The sequence below is a fragment of the Falco punctatus genome, assembly GCF_963210335.1.
Source record: "Falco punctatus genome assembly, chromosome: 12".
NCBI lineage: Eukaryota > Metazoa > Chordata > Aves > Falconiformes > Falconidae > Falco > Falco punctatus.
This window is the reverse complement of record NC_137592.1, coordinates 15,799,440-15,820,543: the sequence shown is the minus strand read 5'-3', so window position 1 is coordinate 15,820,543 and position 21,104 is coordinate 15,799,440. Positions and strand designations below refer to the sequence as shown.

Here is a 21,104-nt window from a genome sequence, read left to right as displayed (position 1 = left end):
ACTGCATATACTGATCATGAGTGGATTAATTTAAAATCACAGTCCTTAGTTATTTAGATTAATAGGACAAACTTAGTGATAAAAGAAATTTGCTGCAGCATAGGCATATAAAATACTGAAAAGGCAAAGAATTTCTTCCTATTATAAAAAAAAAAAAAAAAAGGAGGAAGGAATTAAGGATTGCTATTCTTTCCTCTTGTACCTACTCCTGCAGTGCCTCACACGGAACAGTTGCTTTTCATGAGTTTGGGTAGCCCTTAGCCAGACCACAGTTGCATCTGGGCTGATAAATCCTGTTATTCATATCCCAGTCAAGGGAGAAAATCTGTAAGGATGAGCTTCAAAGATAAGAATCACTTTAACAAGAATATTAGGAGTATAACAGGGTGAGGAAGAAAACCTTGACCTTAAAAGAAGGTAATGCTTTGGAGATCTGAAAGTGGAAGTACAAATCTAGTTGGAAAACATCAATGTGTGTCAGAGCTAGCAGGGTTTACAAAAATAAATGGTAAAATGTTGCTTATTTGTAGAAATAAAAACTAATAAATGAAAGAAATGGTGCTGCTATGTATGAAGGTGCTATGGACTAAAGATAACTGATATATGAGCAAACAGTGAATAATACCTTGTTCTCTGTTTTACATACACATTCTTACTGAAAGTGCAGTAAGGGCAAGATTATTAATATGAATGAGTGCATAGATATGGAAAGTACACATTCAACAGGGAAATAACTGACCCAAGGCTAGTGGCAAGGTCATTTAAAAAGTTATCCTTTCTAGTTTTATATGGTGCCATGAGATTTGAGGATAGGTTATTGCATTTTCTATTTAGGAAAAGAGCAGTGGTGTGATTCAGACAACTGGTCTGTTAGTTTGACCTCAGCTGGTTAAATGTAATCTAAATATTACGAAGAATGTTTTGCTGAAAGAGAAGGCCTAGAAGGAGGTGGCTAGTGGAGCTCTTCAGGAACTGTCTTCTTACTTCTTTTGTCAAATATTTTCACTAATGATCTTGGCTCCAAAATCTGGGGCTCTGATGAATTTCATCGTATACACTTTGCAGTGATTAGCAAATCAGAGAACAGGAAAAACTGAATTACCATGGGCCCCTGAGTAATAGAAATGAGATGAAATTAAATAACACAAAACAGAAGGTCATGCATTTACATCCTACATTATTGCTCATTCCTTGGTAATTAAATGACAGAAGGTCCTATGTTTACTAGTTAGTCATAGCTTGCCTATTACCACCAACATGATATGGTCTTAAAGAAGACAAATACATATTGGGATTATATTAGGAAAGAGGTTTCCAGCAGCCAATGTATTGAGAAAAGATTAATTTCAATATATAAGGCAGAGTTTGGACTTAAGCTACTGGAAGGAAGTATCGTAGAATGTATCTCTAGCCAGCCACCTGGGTGAAGAAAAGGATTTTCTTCTTTCTTAATACTGGAAAGGTGCAAGGAGAATGTTTGGTCATGCAGAAAGATGATTGATGTATGTGCCATGTCTGTGGCATTGGGAGTTTACATTGTTCTGCAGCTGAGGGCCTTCAGGAATGACTTTGCCAAAAAGTAGAAACACTTATTTGGCTCACAGCATCTAAAGAATAGTAAGAACAGATTTAGTTGCCCAAGAGCAAAATGAATTACAGTAGAACAAGTGCAGAGAAAGGTTTTCCATTTATCTGCTCACCCTAACAATGCATCTAATAAGAGAAACTAAACTTAAGAGGTGTGCTTCCTCTGCCCTAAGAAAGGGTACACATGAATGGAAAGCTGGTAAAAGAAGTATATAAGAAAGAGACCAACCTGTGCATAAATTACTGAAAAATTTTTTAAGGTCAAAACTTAGAAAGTGTATAGCCATCAGAGCTCCTTGGCTCTGAACTGGCTTCCTCAGCAACAGTAAAGGTGCAAGTTTGTGATGTGGCATCTGCAACAGCAGTGGACTCATCTCAATGATCCTCCAAGTATACTCCTGTCCTTTTAAATTTCTTTGCAAAAATTTCCATTCAGTGTTCCCCCTCTCCCCTTCATTTTTTCCCCCTCTAATATATACTCCTGTGATTGTTGGAGGTCATAGCAATCTCAAAAGGGGATAAGAGTTGCTAGCAGGCAGTGAAAGATGATTGTAAGACTCTAGTAATCACTAGTAATCTAGTAAATTGGAGTCACTTGGGAAGGTAAGCTGAGAGAGTTTGAAATGCTGGTGGCTTTTGATTTGGTTTTACCTCTGTTGCAATATATCTGTTCTTAGAATTAATGTCTGTGCGTTCTCATTCTTCAGACTCTCAGTCTGCATGTGAATTCAATAAAGTCTTCGTAAACTTCCTCAAGACTGTGTTAATATCCTAATCATAAATAAATTAGGAGTGCTATGGCCATATCCTTCCTATTAATCTAAGGAAAAACTTTTTTCTTCATTTGAGCTGGAGCAAAATTGGATCAAAGGGCTCAGTACTCTGTAGCCTTGTTCACTCATGCAGTCATTTACTTGTACAAGAAGATTGCAAATTATCGTACAAGGCAGAAGTTAATGATGAAACAACTGTTTGGATTATATTTTCTATTTAAAGAAAGACTCTCTGTTCCCCCTCAAACATCAATTGAATTAACAGTGTGAGTCATTCAGTGGTTTAGTTTGTCTGAAATTGCAGATGAACTGAACTGGCTACTGAATTACCTTTTTCCAAGGGGAGCATGTTTCACTGAAAATTTTTTTGAAGGCTAAATTTTTATGGGAAATTTCTGAGAAGCTGGTTAATGCTATTTTATTATATTTTGCATATTTTTTCATGTAGGAAAAAAAAAGAGGAAATATATAGCAGGAAAAATCTGCACTCAAAACATATAAAGTGTAAATATGGAAATGAAAAAACCAAATATTCTCTCAAGGCAATCAAGTTTACAGACCAAAGATGACAGATTAGAACAAGACAGAGATCAGAATGTTTCATTCAATCCTACAGCTATGTTTTGTCCTGATAAAACCAAGTTAAGCCTATTTCACTTTGATTTTCCTTGCATATTAATTGCCTCAAAGGGAATGTTTTATTATGGCTGTGTTCTAGATTATAATTTTCTATGCCAATCAAATGTTTTGACAGCATAAACTAACTACTGTTCATTTTTTTTGTCATGACCCGTTATTAGCAACTTACAGAAAGTGGAGCCACTCCAGTTAGGTGGAAATACAGGGATTATCAACAGGTCCTGCAAGTTTGGAGCGTTATTCTTTTTTTTTTTTTTCTTTTTTTTCCCCCCATGTATACCTTTTCCCCATCTCCCTTGCCCTTCGCCCATCACACATCTTGCCAAGTTAGAACTTAGTTCTTCAGCATGGATACTGTCTCCTCTGGTATAGACGTAGAGGTCCTGGTGCCCCAGGTGCCTATAGGCGTAGAGTGCTTTAGCACAAAGACTTTAATATGACTTTCCCTGTGAAGGACTTTAGTAGGATTTGTTGTGCTCTTGCTTGTGTCGTTTTGCTCATGCGGGAGCTCTGCATGCTGTTAGCACCAACCAAGGAGGTCAGTCTCTCTCTGTTTTCCCAGAATATGTCCAAATAACTACTTGATGACAAGTACAGATCCACAGTCTAAGGACCCGCAGGCTGATGTGCCATGGCAGGTCTAGACTGCAAGGTGATTAGATAATTTTCCTCATGCAGGAAACAGAGTTCAGACATGTGCATTCTGTTCCCTACCCTGGACTCACGCACACCTAGCTGTTGGAGCAGTGAAGCATTAGGATACACCTTCACCCTGTGACAGTGCTGCAGCAGTTTCTCTTCAGCACTACTTCTTCATTACCCTTAGGAGCTAAATAAATGAAACATAGGCAGAGTTAACAAGTGGGCAGATGGTGTAGCTGCACTGTGGGCCAGGGACTGGAGAATCCCATCTACCAGTTTACAATGATGAGAGAAGGCAGAAGCAAGCACAGGCAGTAAAATTAAACAAGTATTCTTATTTCACGTCCTTAAAGAGGACTGTTTGGTCTATATTACAGCTATCTTGTCACTGCTTCCAAAATCACGTCAGCAGCAAGCACAGTGCAAAGATTCCCGGGCTAGCAGTCAGGTGGTAGCCCCAGAAGCAGAACAATTCAGCCAGTGTTCTGCTGCATGCGTGCAGATTATCTTTGTCAGGATGCAGGTGCTGTAGCACTATGTGTTTCTCTTGATCTGAGCTGGTAGCTCTGCTGATCCAGGTAATGTACCATGTGATTGTATCCTTCCATTAGCTTTAGCAGGGTCCTGGCCCTGCTGTGTTGTGCAGTATAGATAGTTGTCCAGCTTGAAAAGCGTAGTTACTCCTTGGAAACCTTGCTGAGACCACAAGCTGTTTTAAAGCCAGTTATCCTTCTTAAGATGAGTAAACTGAAAAAGGATTTTCTCTGAGCTGCCAAGAAATGAGGCATAGAGGTGCTTTTATATTTGTCCCAAAGTCACCTCTTGTTCAAAATTCAGTACTGGAGAAGGAAACTGAATGATGTAAGTTTCCTATTGTCCATAACTTTGCCAAAGACCAAAGAAAAAGTGCATAATTAAGGTCATACAAGTGGATGAAGGTAAAATAAATCAGGTTACTGTGGTGAAATATGAGGATTTGATCAGACAGATTAAATCAATGTTCCTTAGAAAACTGAGGGGGAAGAAGGGAACAAGGAAGGAAGTTATTTTGTTTAGTTATCAGTCTTTGTTGCTACAGTGAGTTAACTGCCATTGTGACTGGTGTACATATTCTAGCCTAAGAAAGGTACAGGGAGAGTCAAATCATTTCCAGACTGGAATTAATGTTGCAAGTGCAGCCTTCTGAAAGTACAGGTAATGAGGTTATAAACAATCCTTTTTGCCAGAGGCAGAGTTGCACACAAGGGAAAAATCCAGTTAGAAGAGCATTGAGAAAGACACATATATAAGGGAATAAATTAGGAGTGTGCTGAGATGGGTGCCAAAACTAAGGCTGTTTGTTTTGTCCCTAAGTACTTGATTTTGCAACTTTAACATAGGGATTGGCTGTGGAGGGGAATACTCTATAATTAAAGTATGAAGGGGAGGTGGGCAATGGGTACAAAAACAAAGGGGAATAGCACTATCCAATGGGGAGAGGTGTTGATTCCCAACACTGGACATCTGAAATTACAAATTACACAGCAGCAACTTAATCTACTTCCCTCTCTACCTTAGGACTGATGATCTTTCTATCACCTGTTCCCTTCCTGTCTTAAATACTCAGTTTTTCAGAGGTTACATGTTCCACTGCAGAGACAGCTGTGGTTTTGTGAAGAAAACAATCTCTTGTTAAAGCACATTGGAAGTTTAATGGAACAATTACACAGTTTAATTGAAAAGGTGTAAAATCATTCTGGAAACGTAAGTTCACATATGTTTTAAGAGTGTTTGGCTCTAGGCTTCTTAATTGTAGGTGTCATTTTCAGCTATATCTGAAGTTTAAGGTAAATACTAAAATCAGATATCTCTGTCCCAATTCTCTGCAATGTCCTTGTTTCATCCTTTTTCTCTCCATTTTCTGCCATCCTGTGTTTAACCAATATGCTCAGCCTTTCTCATGGGTATCACATGAATGCTGTGTGTGGGGATGAAGAACTTGCAAAACAGCAAGATGCAGAATGACAGGCCAGTACTGCCAAATGTTCTTGCTTGCCTTTTAGAACAGGAAAATTTCATCACGATAAACTTATTTTCTTCTGTCAGAGGAAGAAAAAAAACTTAAACAGCAGCAGTACAAAACCTCTTGACTCTAATTGCCAAGCTTAAAAAAAAGAAAAAAGTGAAGACATTCCACTGGCTAAGATGAAAAGACTTTCCAGCAAACAAGAGTCCATTCAGGTCATCATTAAATCAGCCTGTTCCATGTTGTGTTTTATCTTATAATTAGTTTTTGTTACACCTGCAGCATCTGAAGTTGAAAAACTGTCAGGAGACCAGATTTCCAAGGCTGGGATCCTAAATAATATATTACCATCCACAAGGAAAATACAAGGCCAATAAATCATCCTACATGCCTTTTTCCCATGAAAGAAAATAACCCATTTTTATTTTTCCATAACAGAATATTTGAGAGGCCCAGTGGTTAGCCAGTCACAAAGTCTGAGCAATCACCACTCTAGTGAGAGAAAAGCTTTAGAAGAGCAGCTACTACAGAAGATAAAGCCTATGACTTCTCAAATGTAGCGAGCATAGTTGTCATAACCTTTGAAACCTCCAGCCTGATAGGTTCTCTGAGGTTAGATTGAGTGCCATTGTGTTTAGACAGCTGCCACTCAAGGCCTTGATTTTCTGTTACCTTACAGGTTATTTGTAATCATTTATGTGAAGGTGAGTGGCAGGAACCAGGAGAGCAGCATTCTCTTCTCTGAAGATAGCATCTCAGGCCCACTTTTCCATCACCTAAGTGACTAAACATTGCACAACAAATTAATGATCCTCTGTCCCAAAACTCATAGCTCTTCCAAGGCACTGTCACATTTTCATCTCTTTTGGAAACACAGACTAGAAACTGGCAATATGGGAAACACTGGGAAAAAGAGATGAGAAAACACAGTGAATCTGCAAACAGCTCCTTTCTGCCTCTCTTTTACAAGATGATAGCCAAAGACAGGAAAGAGGGAAAGATTCAGTGAGATTGTTTGGTTAATTGCGATTCTTCATTGTGATTTGCAAGAACCGAACAGAAGTGCCTAGGGGATCTGATACGACAGAGAGAGAAACGTCTGTGGGATGCTAAATCTGGAAGTGACCTAACAGTAGCTGAAAAAAATATAGCCTGTGATATAAGCATTTACAAAACAAAAATGCCAACACCCACAAAGATGCCCTGATTTTTTTAACTATTATTTTGTTTTCTTTTGTGCCATTTTCTGCCTTGTGGTTTTCTAATTTAATAGTTCTTTGGATATAAATTAACTTTCTCAGACTGCTGTTTGTTACAGTTTCACTTGCCTTGATGGGATGCTTAACAGACTGGGAGTGGCTTGTTTCAGCAAAATAAACCAAGAAATAAGCAGAAAATAAATCCTATTATAGGTAGAAAAAGAAGCCAGCTATAAGCACTACCACTAGTTTTGAAAGGGACAACATGGGTACACTTTAGAGCCTTGACAGAACTTGATTTCCAGGTCACATCAAACTGTTCCAACACAAAACAACAACCAAAAGTTTTGAAGGTCTTTGATCTTGCTTATTGTTTTCTTGGGATAAGGAGGTTTTTTGTTGTTGTTGATGAAATTTCTTGCTTCAAAGCAAATTAAATGGGAAATATTCATCTATTTCATAAGATCATATGTCCAGCTGTTCAACTAAATTAATTGCTATTCCAAATACAGGGACCGACCTCAAGACAGCACCTGTATTGGAAAAGAGACACTTTTGGCAATGCTTAAAGACAAAGCCAGTATAAGGCCATTTAGAGTTTATTTCTCTTCTCCCCATTTGAAGACCGCTACTTTTCTTTTAGAGCAGGGAAGGCATAATTCCTTCTCTCAGAGTACATGAAGCCAAGGACTAGATCTTCCCTTTGAGGAAAAAGGGAGATCATGATTCATCTTGTTCAGAATACAGCTGATAGTCAGGTCTGAGAATCATCCCACTGACCCAGTGCCTTATGCCTGGAGTATTAGTGGTGCTGATATGTAAGGTACCATCACATACCACCCATACAGCTAATTTCACTCTGTAATGTTAAGCAGGGTTTCTTGAATACAGAAAGGAGGAATTCAATGGGAGTTACTCATGGGAGGAGAGAGGAGGGCATTGGGAGTCCAGGTTATCTGTAGGAAAGGAAAAAGAAGTCTCCTGGTGTTTTCTAACTTTCAGGTACCTCCTTTTACCATGTCCTTGAACTTGGTTCAATATGAAAAAATGTACACATGCTAACAGATTAATCCCAAACGCACAACTGGAGCTGCCTGGGGCAGAATAAGCCTGCAGAGAGTTAAGCTGAAACAATGCATGACTTTATTTAAACTTTCCTTTGGTTATGTCCATGTCAACTGTATTAGATGGGGTTGTTCTGTGCCAGTATATTAATTCTTCTCACAGTTCTCAGGGTTTAAACACGATAAGCACCCAGTTAAACCAGCAAAGGTGTTGCAGTCAGCTCATAAACAGCCTGTTTACCAGCAACATTGTGTAAAAGGTAGACCTGTGCAATCCTGTGCTAGACAAACAAAAGTTCAGCAGCTGTCCTGCACAGACCTTCTAGATAAAAAACAGGAGGGTACAACGTCCTGCTGTTCCTCAGTTGTGTAATGCTGAAAGCTTGATGATGATATTTCATAAGGAAGCCAAGACAGAAGGGTATGGTTATGCGTAAGTTATGTCAAACTCACAGAAAGTCTTTCTCCTCCCTTCCTCCTTCCCCATCCTTCCCTTCTTTTCCTCCTCCTTTTTTTCTCCTTTTTCATTTATATCGATCTCTGCTTTTTATGCATTTCTTAATTCCCTTTCTGTAGTGTGGCTGTGCAAAAGCATGAAGAGTAAACATAGACTTAGCTTTAATATGTAGGATCAGTTGGATTCCTTGGTATTCTTCTACAGCCTGTTACTCTAGATACTGCTCAGAGAATGCCAAAAATTTCATCATTGTGAGTTTGGTAACTTGAAATAATCGTTTTTTCTTTTCTCATTACTATGAGCAGAAAAACTGGATGACATTAAAAAAAAATACAGAAAGGGAAGAGGGTAATAACATGAGGGAGAAGAGGGTTTCTCCAGCACAGAGAAGGTAAGGAGAGACAGGAAAAGACAGCATTGACGCCTATTTTCTAACCAGCCTGGCTGGTTCCATGCCAATAATATTCAGACCAATTTGATTAGAATGCTGGTCTTGTTCTAATTTCTTCTGCATCTGTAAGAGGCTGTTGTTTTTGTGGGAGACTTGGCATGGGTATTTACAAAATCCTTATTTGTAATTCTGTATGTTTTTTGAAACATGCTTTTTAATTCCAGGGGAGCATTATGTCCTAGAGAACTGTGTGTTGTTTTGTGCCAGCTACCAGGAAGAAACACCAGAAGGGCTCTCATGACTCTTTGTAATGAGGGAAACAAACTATAGCAGAAGCCTCTGCTGTATCAGCTCACATGGATTTCTCAAGTGTAGATAAGAATAATTATGCAGTGGTGTGCTTTGAACTGAAAAATGCTATGACACTCATGAGCAACTGTGAAATGTCCTGAGCTAGTCATTTGTACCTCATATATGCCCTGAAGTTTAACAGTGAAGCTCTAGCCTTGTGGTAGTTTCTTTAAAGGAGTGCCTATGTTGCTCACTAGTAACAAACGCAGAGAGGGACAATACAAGAAATAGACAAATCCATCAGCACATCTTGCAAAATCTAACAGTCATTTCGTGCTCAGTTTGCAGGAAGTTGGTCATGGAGGCTTGCTCTTGGCTTGCACTAGGCTAAGCACTCCAGCAGTTTTTCCTAACTGCAGTCCCAACGCAAGCCCTGGCTGTATTCCAGCCACAAGTGAGGACAGGATCAGGTCTTCCACTTTGCCCTGTTTTTTCCCAGGCACGTTGCTCAAAGTTTCAGCAAGATGTTGAGAAACTCCTAACAGATGCCTAGTCTGGACAATGAGGCAATCATGGTTCAGTGTGGCAGATCCATCCAGCTCACATGTTGTTCTCTCCTGAGACTTTATCATTATTATTATTATTATTTCATTATGAACATAGTTTTAAAATCTAGTTCAGTGCTTTTCTGAAGCATGAATAGCATGGGAAGTAGTCCAGCACTTTGCATTTTCGTGTTGCTCTGGGATAGGCTCACAGAGGACACTGGTACATGGCCTGGACTCTGCCCTTCAGTTGTCTGTGTGGATGTAATGCTCCTTGGCAGGCACACAGATTTTTATGAATGGCACAGTGCAGAGTCTTTTGAGGAAAGCTAGTCAATCCCTGAACGCGCAAGAGTACTGAATGAGACCTGTAAGGTGCTAAGCATGAATTCAGCAAATTTTTGAAACAAATAAATAGCTAAATAAGACATAGCTAATCTAGGCTGCCTGAAAGTCAGAAAGGAAGGTGACAGCAGGAAGGTCAGGAAATTTCTTTCCTTGGAATTTGGGCAGAATTAATCTCTGCCAAACACAAGTGAATGTCTGCATAATGTCAAACAAATGAAAGACCAGTGGCAAGACTTTCTGTGGATCCTAAAATTGCCTTGAGTAACTCATAGCTTCACTAGAGTGACAGTGGTCTGTAGTTACATAGGTATTATTTTGCCATGGTTAGAGTATCACATAGAAATTCGGTTACAATGCAAGGGCATGGTGTTGTGCAGCATCTTGGCCTAAATATACAAACCTCAAACCTTTAATTCTTCATGAGTACTAGTCCTTCAGAGAGCTACTGTCTCATATGTGCAAAAAACCCCTTACTCGTCATGACCTATGACATGACTGTATCCCGGTAAAGTTAAACCAAAATCATCTCTTATGCAGATGCTCTTATTTCATTACATTTATTTTCGTTTTATTTAATTCTGGATTAAATAAATTTATTTAATTAAAATTTAAATTTTAATTTAATTTATTATCTAAATTAAATTTATTTAATTTAATTAAATAATAAATTATTTAATTTATTTAAAACTGTTTATGTCAGACAGCAGTAGTTACTTCTGAGTAAGAGGTTGTCTTTGGAGGTGTAAAAGCTGATTTTATGCTGTTTTAATGTGATATGCCTATATTTGTACAATCTGATAAAACTGGAAAAATACAAGGCTTCAATTATGCAAAGACATTGCATTTCTTACCTTTCCTGATATGCTTAGCCCTGCTATATTCAATTGGATTACAGATGTAAGTTAAGCTTAACATAGCCTTTAAGTAAAATAAAGTAACTATAGAACCATAGCACCAGACCCTTCATTATAAGAAAGAACGTTCACTGGAGAAAGATATTAAGAGAACCAGTGGATTTCTTTTAATGCTAATTAAGCAAATGAGATTTTTTTTTCTTATTTTGAGATTCTACCAGATTTTGATCTTTATTCACTTTACATCTAATTAAACCTTTTTGCAACTGAAAGGTTCACTGAATCAAGCAATTACTACATTTAGTATGAAGCTAAAATGCTTTCTGTATTTCAGCCTTCATTATCACCTGCTGTTCAATTAAATTTAGGAAATCCTCTAATTATAGTTATTCCAGTCCTACAGGGAGAAGTGATGCTTCATAAAGCTACTGCAAATGCAAACATCAAGCTCGCTTCTGTATCCTTTGATAACTGTAATTAAAGTCAGTATTTTGCGTTGTTATTTTCTCTATTGTTTTGATCTGTATATATGTTACCTTGAAATCATACTGACGAGCATAGTTTCAGAATAGATATTTGGCCACATCACAGGTCATTGAACTCTGGTTTTCTTTTCAAATGGCTTCAGCTTTGCGAGGGAAAAAACCCCAAACAAACAAACAAAAAAACCCCAAACACAAAGAAATGTTCATTAAGTTTTCCTGTTAGTTTCTATCCAGCCTAAAGACTGAATAAAGTCTAAAGTCTAAATGCTTAAGACCGAATTGGACAGAAGAAGGTGTCTTGCTACACAGTAAAGGTTTAAGTATAACCTGACTAAACATTCAAATCTGTACCAGCACGTGTAACTATGTCTTGAAATAACAGCTGACACAAGCAATTATAAGGCCCAGTTACTCATATATCAACAAGTACTGCACAGGTCAAACGCTAAAGGATTAACACTGTGCACAGAGTTGTTAATGTTTTTACAACCATTAGTTACAAACCCAAATACCCCTGACACAGCAATTTGGTAACGGAAAACAAAATTACTTATCTAGAAGAGCTATCACAGAAGCAACATAGTGTATAAAGGTGTGAGTTTTACTCTTAACAGCTACAACAGCTGCACAGTTCTAAGGTTAGAGCTGTAAAAATAATTTAGGAAGACATATGTCTTTTGCAAGAGTAGCTGATGTGATTCAGGGAAAGAGATACAGGAAAATTTTGGGTGCCCGAGCCCTCCTTTTATGTGTGAAACAGGTTCAGAACAGCTGCCTTAAGTTTAGCTTGGCAATGGGCGACCATGCTCTGCAGACCCATTGCCCAGGGGTGCACAGTGGGCCACCAGACACTTCACTGTAAGGCCCCTTGTCTGTGAAACACTGAGAGCATATGGGAAGAGTATATCAGTCTGGAAAATGAACATACTGTTTTCTTATGCCTCATAAGACCCATTGTGCCCCATTTAGCTCCTGTGCCTGTTTTCTGACAATGTTTTACAGATTGTACTCGAGACTTGGGCAGGACTGTGGTGGAAGTAGTCATTTCCACCAGAAATGTTCCCTAGTTGAGGGTAACCGTGTTTCCTGGCCTTCTGTCCCTGCAGGGATACGTACCCCGTGTGTGAGTCCTTCAACGCCTGTGAGTCCTTCAACGCCTGCACTGCCCGGGAAGGCAGCCAGCAGACAGGGCCAGCCTGCAGGCCACGGGCCCTGCATCTGGCTTTTGGAGGGATGAGGCGAAGACAGGGCAAGGCAGGCAACAAAGGCTGCCAGTGCAGGTTTTGCCCTTGCTGCTGAGCGACGCGGGGCTCACAGGAGCTGCCCGGCTCCCCTGCCCCTGGAGGGCACACCGGTGCCGAAGGATCTGGGGCCCGCGACTGCCCGCCGCTCCCTCAGCCCGCCCGCCCGCCTCAGCGGAGCGGACTACGGCTCCCGGCGTGCAGCGCCGCACCTGCGTCCGCTCTGATTGGCTGCCTGCCCCCGCCCTCCGCCGCGTGACGGAGCGAGCCCGGCGGCGGCGCGGAGCCCCCCGCGTGCTGCGGGCCGGCGAGCCGCATGGCGGGGGCGGCCTGGGGGCGGCGCGGCGGCCTCGCGCTCCTGCGGGGGGCGCTCGGGGCGGCCTCGCGCCGCGCCTGCAGCTCCGGGGCGCCCGTGAGGGCTCCCTCCGCCGCCGCTCAGGTGAGGGGGGCGCGGGGCTCCGGTGGGGGCTGCGCGGGAGGCCGGCGCGGGGCAGAGCGGAGCGTCTGGGGCCGGTAACGGGCCGGGACCGCCGCCGCCGGAGCGGGCGGGCGAATGGGAGGCGTGCGGCCGCCGGAGGTCGTGTGCGAGGTTTGGAGTCCCGGGCCGGTGCCTTGCACTTCGAATTAGGAGAACGTAGTTTGCGGAGGGGCGCTTGTGGTGGCCCGGGCTTGGCCTGGCGGGGCCCCCGGGGGCAGCCAGCCTCTGAGGGTTCCCCTGCCATCAGCGGCGGCGGCGCGGGGCTGGCAGCTGCCGGGCGGGCGGCACCGAAACTGCCCCCGCCTCTCTAACGGGCACCTTGCCATCTGTCCCGGAGCGATGGGTAGTTTCTGCGGTGACCGTGACCTGGTTATATGGGGGAAGGCAGAAGAATCAACAAAATGCCTACTGTTACACCGTTCTGTGTCCTTACTCTGTTAAAATGTCACCCTTACTTTGAAAGCAAGTAGGGTGTTCAGTCTCTTGGGCTGACCCAGTTCCGTGTTCTTTCCCAGTCAAAGAAGGGATTACACAACGCCGTTTGATCTGCCCAGGTGAAAATGGAGTGGTTTGGCAGCTTTCGGTGCCCACGGTCCGGGGGGTCACGCCAGCTTTGCGCGGGGCTGCTTGTTCTGGCGCCGGCAGGGAGCCAGCGCAGGTGCTGTCCAGATCTCGCTCCTCCCGGTTTAACTTCCAGTCACCCAGGTGGATTCAGTCTCTTTCCAAATGCAGGAGAAAAAGCTGCGCAGGAAGGCCAAGGGTCTGTAACTGCCTAGCAGAAATAGGGCACGACATGCAGACTAATCCCAGCTGGGACATGATTTATTGATTTACTTGCAATTGCACGGCTGGCTTTAACAAGAAGAAAATAGGCTAAAGCTACTAGTGACAGTCTTTGTGTCACCAGAATTGTACGTGTTCACTAGCACTTATTTCAGAAAGTCACAGGGAGTTGTGTGTTGCTTTATTCAATGCTTACCTGACTTGGGAATCTAGAAAGGTTATTGAGTTTCTTTTGGTTTTTTCTACTCATCTACTTTTTTATAAATGCTGATCAGAATTACTTCTAATGACTATCTATAAGCCGATTAGTTCTAACGTATATTCAGGAATACTTTTGAGAGAGCTTGGTTACAACATCCGTTTCTGAAAGCCCTATTCCCTTAGGGGTTGAAAGCTACAGTGGTTGGAAGAATGTGGTGAATGATCAGCGTGTGTGGCATAGTAACCCTGACAAGTATGCTGGGGCACTGGCTGATAGTCTGCAGGGCCTGAGAAGCAAGCTAATGCAAAAGCAAAGGCAGTGCAAATGTAGCAACTATACAGAGATAATATACCCATTGCTCCTTTCTCTTCTGTGTCTCTCCCAGGTGTCATCTCTGGAGAGGAGCAATTAGCATTACAGACATAGGGGACAGTGAACCGTGCTTTCAGATGATGGGATGTTAAAAAATTCAAAACAATGATGAATACTGCTTGTCTGTGTTCTGGGTTGGATCTGAAAATGTTGGTGGGTTCTGTTTAGTTTCATGAGATTTCAGTTGGGTGCAGGGGGTGCAAGTGGGAGAAGACAGCGCTAGACTCTCTATTCCATCCCCTTTAAAATGGTCCTTCCAGCTGTGGAAGGAATAACTCTGTAACTCAGGAGCTTCAGGAGACAACTGAAAGGCTGCATCCACGACCATCCATTGTAATTCTTTAGGTTAGGTTACAAACCATGGGGTCAGTATGGCTGCTGTGTTGGCATTGTGTGGTGAACTTAGGTTCAACTTAGCGCCTTTTTAGCCTGTTCTTACATGCTGTTTTTTGAGACAGTGGGAGAATGTGTGCATGCTATCTGTTCTGTATCCTGTATTTGCTGTCTGTAATAACATCTCCTATGAATGCTTGGTAAATGACTCCCTCCCCTAGAAACACGTAATAGCTTTTATTCACTTTTTGAATGTCCATTAAGTCCTTATAATGTTCTCTATATGAAATATGTGGTGAAAATTGATGTATTTATAGAAGTGAAATGATATTGACCAGATAATCTGACTGGGAAAATAGAAGGCTGTGAAAATTTATGTCAGTTTTGAAGGTGAAATCAGACATACCTGGGGAACTGATCCTAAATTGTTCACAAAAAAAAAAATAGAACTTGATCTGTGCATTATTGGACTGTGTATTATTAGTCCATATATTTGAGCCTGTTTGTATCTTAGTATTCTAGATACAGTTGTCAGTCTCAGAGATGTGTGCAGGGTGGAGTCCCTTTTTCAAAGACTAGATAAGGGCAGGTAGCAATAGGCACTCTGAAAGCAACGTTTCTATGGTGGATCGACTGTGTGCAAGTATTTCTTGACTAATTCACAGTTACCAAAGGGAAGTCTGATGCCATCCTGTCATCTTGAACACATGATGATACATGTTCAAATTATGCTCTTGAATAATAGTAAAAAATCTTATAGGATTATATATTTCTACTACAAAACTGAGTATTTTTCAGTAGAATAGGAAAAGTAATTTGTACTTTTTATATTTTATTTGATTGTAAGCTGGAAGTTAATGCAAAAAACCTCAGCTTTTTGAAATGAACGGAGAAGATGAACAGACTCTTAAGACAGTGAGACTTAAGAGCAATAGCATTAAGGAAATGAGCATTATTCTTTTTATATCCTACTCTAGATGTATCATTTCCAGTAAAGAGCTTCTGTATCCTGATACAAGTTTCATTTTAGCTTCCTCCATCTTTTCATGTAGATCCCATAATTTAAACATAACCACCTGAAATTTTCTGTGGCCTCAATGAAGTCGTCACCAGTGGGATAATGGGGAGAGGCCAGCTTGTCTAGAAAGACCTGATATGGTCCCTTCTTGGCCAGTCATGTCTGAAACTGTGTCCTGGAGCTCCATTTTATGAGTAGCTGGTCAAGGTCCCCGAGCAGTGCTTTCTGTGCCAGTAACCAGAACTGTAGCATGTTGTTTGAGGTCAACTGCTGGGCAGCAGCTGCTGAGCCCTCAGAAAAACATTTGTCTTGGACTTCTTAGCTCAGACCTCATTTTGGCACTTGGCCTATTTAGACCCATTTCAGCCTCTGTGGTTGTCTAATTTCCAGGTTGAACAAGGACACTGTCACTGCTTCTCTACAGACTAAGTTATTAAAGATGAGGCATGAAACAGAAGAGATTTGCTGAGTTTTGCCCATGATGCTGGCACAGCAGCGTTAGGTACTACAGTGAGGCGGCAGTGCCATTGCACAAACCCAACAGGACTGCAGAAGCCGCAAGAGCCAGTGGGTGCAGGAGCAGCACTGACAGTGTCATAAATACACAGGTTGTGGTGGTCCCTGAGGCCTGTGCAGAAGTGTTTTCAAACATTAATTTCATAGTGCACAAATATCACTGGGGTATAAGGTGAAGGTGGAAGGGTGGAGCAAGTATAGTACTCGATCTTCAGTTTGATAAATAAGTAAGAGCTCTGTTCTCTTCCCCCTTGTGTTCAACTGAGCCTTTCCAGTATCTGTCAGTTTGTTGTGTTCCTGGTGGTTGTTAATACCTCTGATGATGGCCCCCAATTTTACTGAGTTGTTAGAAGAGTTCTCCTGGAAATCACGGGTGAATTGGCAGGTCTGAAGTGTTGACAGCTTGTCAAAATGTAGCCACTAGGTGCATTCATCAAAGCTCTGATTCTTTCAGTACTAGTATAGAACATAGGAGTGACAGCCCAGGGAGTAAAACTGTTTTTTTCATGGATCAGATAAAGCGCGCTATGTGACAGGGTGTACTCCTCTGATGTGCAGAAGTGTCTTCTGTCAACTATGGAGAAAGGAGAGTAGGGATTTTGGGATTATAATAAGCCCTTTTGAGTGAGAAGTTGTGCGGTTGGGCATTGATACATTAAAATACCAACGATCACCCATCTTTTCCAACTGCAAGGAACTGAATTACCCCAGTAGCCTGGGGACTGTAGCAGACAGCTTTTGCTTTCTCCCTGCTCCGATAGCTCCCACACAGGCTGCAAGTGACTAGGTCCAGCCTCCCCCTGTTCTTCCCCTTTGGAAAATCCTACTTCAATGACTGCCTGAGAGAGTGCTTCGTGCTTGCTCTGAGTTACCAGAAGGCAGCTGAGTTTCCATCTTTGATATTTGGCCTTCCTGTGGAATTGATAAAAATATGAGTCAGTGCTGGGTGCAGTGGCTGTTTTAGTAATACAGGATCCGCTCCCACTGGAGCTCAAGCCGATGCTGCTGAACTCCTCATGGGTGTCTCCTAATTCCTCCTTGCTGACATCAAACTGGACAGAAACTGAAATAACAGCTTAAAAATTCCATCTCCAGTCATTCTTCCCTCCCAGAAAAACCCATCCCTGTACACAACAAGAAGCTGATGGAAAGAATCTCTAGAGCTCTGGGAAAACTTTTTTCTTTTTACCATCCCAATAGAAGTTATTTTGCAGCAAGAGAGTAAAAATTATTTATTTCCAATAGGAACTTTAAAGTATATTGACACCAACTGCCTGCTGAGTGCCTGTTCTTTTAATACTGCTTCTTGACAGTTCACTTCAGAGTAATTAATGAAGGGCAGTTTTCCTTCCTCCAGTAAGTCCTCTTACAGGCAAGGAAGCTAAAGTAACAGCCACTCGGATGGCAGACAGGGAACAGAACCATTGTGTCCTGCGTCCAACTGCAGTGCTGGCTCCTTCCTGAAAATAGGAAATTACTTTAGGCATATTACTGTCCTTGAAAGGATGCAGTTTTGGCATCCATTACATACAGATATTAAAGTCTCCCTCTCTTGCCTCCTTTCTGTCAGGGAGGACAACTTTTCACTTCCCTCCCTGTAGGGCGCACTAAAATGGGGATGCAGCAGGTTCGTACTGCTCTGTTTTCAAGTGAAGTGGGTAAGGAATCCTGATCCTGAAAAAGATTTAAGAATTAATTCTTGAGAAAGCAACAGGAGGTGAGTGCTTCTACAAGAAGGGTTCAAATAACTTCAGTAAGAATGGGAGTACTTTCCTGGTCAAATGTGAACACCTTTCCAAAATAACAGGAAGGAGAACGTCAGAAATCCAACCAGGTCAGAAAGCAGTGCAGTTTTCAATAAAAAAAAACTTGTGTTGTGTTTTTTCTCAATTTGGTAGTATTTAAAATATCTTCAGATTAGTCTGTTTAGAGATGAGTTTTCTAACTGGGTAAGAAGCAGAAATGAACTCTGGATGTTTAGCTGAGCTCTTTGACTTAACCCTGCCTTGTATTCTGAGAAACTCTCACAGTAAGTGCAACAGAGTTAACATTTCTAACAAAGCAGGCTCCCAGCTTGGGACTTCTTGGGGAAACTAAAGCCACGCAGAGCTCACAAACAACCTTCGGGTATGCAGGCTGCAGCATTTCCCCAGGGGATTAAAACCCCGATGACCTGTTCTGCCCAGGAATCTTGAAGAAGAGGAAGATGTAGGAACATGTGTAGGTGTGAGCAGCACGTGTGGCTGTGGAGGGGCTACCACTGACACCTTTGGTGCTGCAGGGAAGGAAGGCTGGCCTTGCACCCTTTATCTCTCTGCTGTTCAGCACGCTATGAAACAGAAACTGAAAGAGATTGCTTGCTTCTGGCTGAAAAGCATTACGTTGAAACTAGTGCTGTTTTATCAGGGGTAAACAGATGTTTTCTGGGCTTTGAAACAGCCACTTTGTGTCTCCTTTATGTTCTCTAACCCCCTCACTGTCAGGGATGTTCTTAAAAGATCTTGCCTAACCACAAAGCTGTTTGGATCAAGAAGTGTAGTGGATTGTTTAAAGGCTAGTAGAAAGATTGTGCTGCCAAGAAACACTGCTCCTGCTCATAAGTTAGCAGCAGCCATGGTGTTAGCACAGCTGGAATCAAAATTGCTGCAGCTGCTGATGGCTGAAGTTGGGCCTCTCCCCAGATAACCTTTGCTGTCTGCCTGATCTGGTCATTGAGGGTGTCCTCTCTGTCTTCCACCCACCCCCAAATCTGTCCTACAAATGCTTTTAGAATAAAATGTTTTGAGAGAGCATACCTGAGTGGTTCAACATTTTAGCTGACCATTACCAGACTTTTTTGCAAAGGCTGTTTCAAAATACTGTGCAGGATTAACTACTGTGGTTACTGGCGATGACTGGAGCCACGGAGATGATGGCCTTGGCTATGTGTGTTTCTGCCCAGTCCCTTGGCATCATCCCATACATGCCAATTTTAGTATAGCTGGAGATACCACAAGTCTGTTTTTCACTAGATGGAAATAATGAGTTTTGCTCAGTTAAGCAGTTTGAATACTAGCTAATGTGTCATTTTGTCTGGTTCCTCATTCTACATCTTAAATCTATGTCAAAACTTTACTTAATCCTTTGCCTGCTGCAGCCTATCAAGATTAGCCAGCATGATTTTGACTTGAGGCACAGTTCTGCAGCTGATTTCCTCCCCTCACTCACTTTACCTTTGGGACCACCATGTCTCCAGAAATGGTTTTGTCTGTGCTTTTTAAGTGGAGATGAAGTTCGCTGCATGTTCAGGAATCTTTTAGCTTTCTTCCCATATTCTTAGCTGTCTATTATTATCTGTATGTGGCTAACTAACAAGAACATGGTGAAAGTAGTTCCTCTAATTATTTTTATCCCATTTTCTGTTGTTGGCAGTAGTGATGTTTTAAAGATGCTTGGTATAAACTTGAACTGTATTCATTTCCAGTAGCAGCTACTAATTTGGGATATTTTGTTTGACACCTAAAGTGATCAGTCCTCATTCTGGAGGGCAATACTTCCTGAAAACTGTGTTGCTGTAGAATAGGTTACACTGTGCTTTAAAAAACCCAAAACCTGTAAATAGAAATCAGTTGTAATATTCACTTAATAATAGTTAATAAAGACATTATTAAAATTCTGAACCTTTTTATGAAGGCTTGAACAGGTGTAATTTCAGGATCATACATTTCCTTTCCAATCCTACTGACTGTGCCCTGTATTATGTATTGTCTTTTAACCAAGACAAACTTTTTGGAAGTATTCTGTTGCATGGATTTGGGCAAGAAGACCTTGCTGGAAATTTCTAGAAACAGACATGAAAGTTATTTCACACAGCAATAATTTGGTTTTGCTATTTACAAGATGTTATGTCTTGCATGTGAAAGTTAGTGGACACATAAGCAGATATGCAGTGTTTCATCAGCTTTTGGTTCCCTTGCACTGAAGTGCAGGGAGGGACCCTTCTGTATGTTTTAATTTATCTGAGGGCTGTGGTGAGATTGGGTGGTCCTGGGTTATTACGGAAAGAGCTTTGTAAAGAGCAGATTTGTAAAGCTGCTTAGTATTGTACACAGGAAGCCTGAAGCACCTGTGGCAAAGAGGCTGTATCTTAAACGCACAGGGAAAATTGTAGTATAGTTCCATGGAATTAAGTAGGGTGTGAAACTTAATAAATGGTCAGTTTTGACCATAAAGGCAAGTCATCTTTTTTTTTTTTTTTCTTGTGCAGTTGTCTCTGTGGGGATAAATGGAATAATAATTGCCAGTTGAGTTCAAAATTAATATTTATACAGCAAGTTGATAGGATAACTATTCAAGTATTTAGCACTTCCTTGTTTTCATTGCAGGAATTGCAAAGCTCAGGAAGAGGACGCTTTCTACTGGAACATGCTGCTCCCTTCTCTGCTTTTTTGACGGACAGCTTTGGGCGTCAGCACAACTACTTGCGAATTTCTTTGACTGAGAAATGCAACCTCAGGTGTAAGTGTCTGTTGCACACAGCTCTTATGCACCGTATTGTGCAAAGGCCAAGAACTGAATTAGGGTACTTATCACTTTGTTGGCCCTCTGCTCTTTTTTGTCTTCACAAAGTAATGGTAAAGGATAGATAAGAGACTGTTTTGGGGCTGAGCTGGTGGTGATGGGATGGGGAAGCAGGAGCAAGCCTAGGGATGTGCCAGACAAATGGGGGTGACAGGTCTTTCATCAGACTTGGTGTGGTTTGGATGATGGTGCTTGTGGATGTTTGTATGCCATACCCAAAGTGTATGCTAAGCATGAGAGCTCATACCTAGGTATTCCCACAATTATGTCTGCAAAGTCTGTGGCAATCACAGACTGGCCAGGGTTGGAAGGGACCTCTGA

General features: G+C 41.6%; 1 protein-coding gene across 4 annotated transcripts in view; it reads left to right on the top strand.

Annotated features, from left to right (window-relative positions):
- Positions 1 to 12,710: 12,710 nt before the first annotated feature.
- The window catches only part of MOCS1 (molybdenum cofactor synthesis 1), a 31,021-nt gene continuing 22,627 nt past the window's right edge, over positions 12,711 to 21,104 (top strand). Inside the window, exons 1-2 of one of the 4 annotated variants that reach the window (XM_080407901.1) lie at positions 12,711 to 12,960; positions 20,588 to 20,720. In XM_080407901.1, coding sequence (XP_080264027.1) covers positions 12,838 to 12,960; positions 20,588 to 20,720 — 256 coding nt within the window. In that variant the 5' untranslated portion in view covers positions 12,711 to 12,837. Of the gene's footprint in view, positions 12,961 to 13,198; positions 13,554 to 20,587; positions 20,721 to 21,104 lie in introns of those variants that run through there. The other 3 variants (XM_080407898.1, XM_080407897.1, XM_080407899.1) reach the window with 3 other exon arrangements.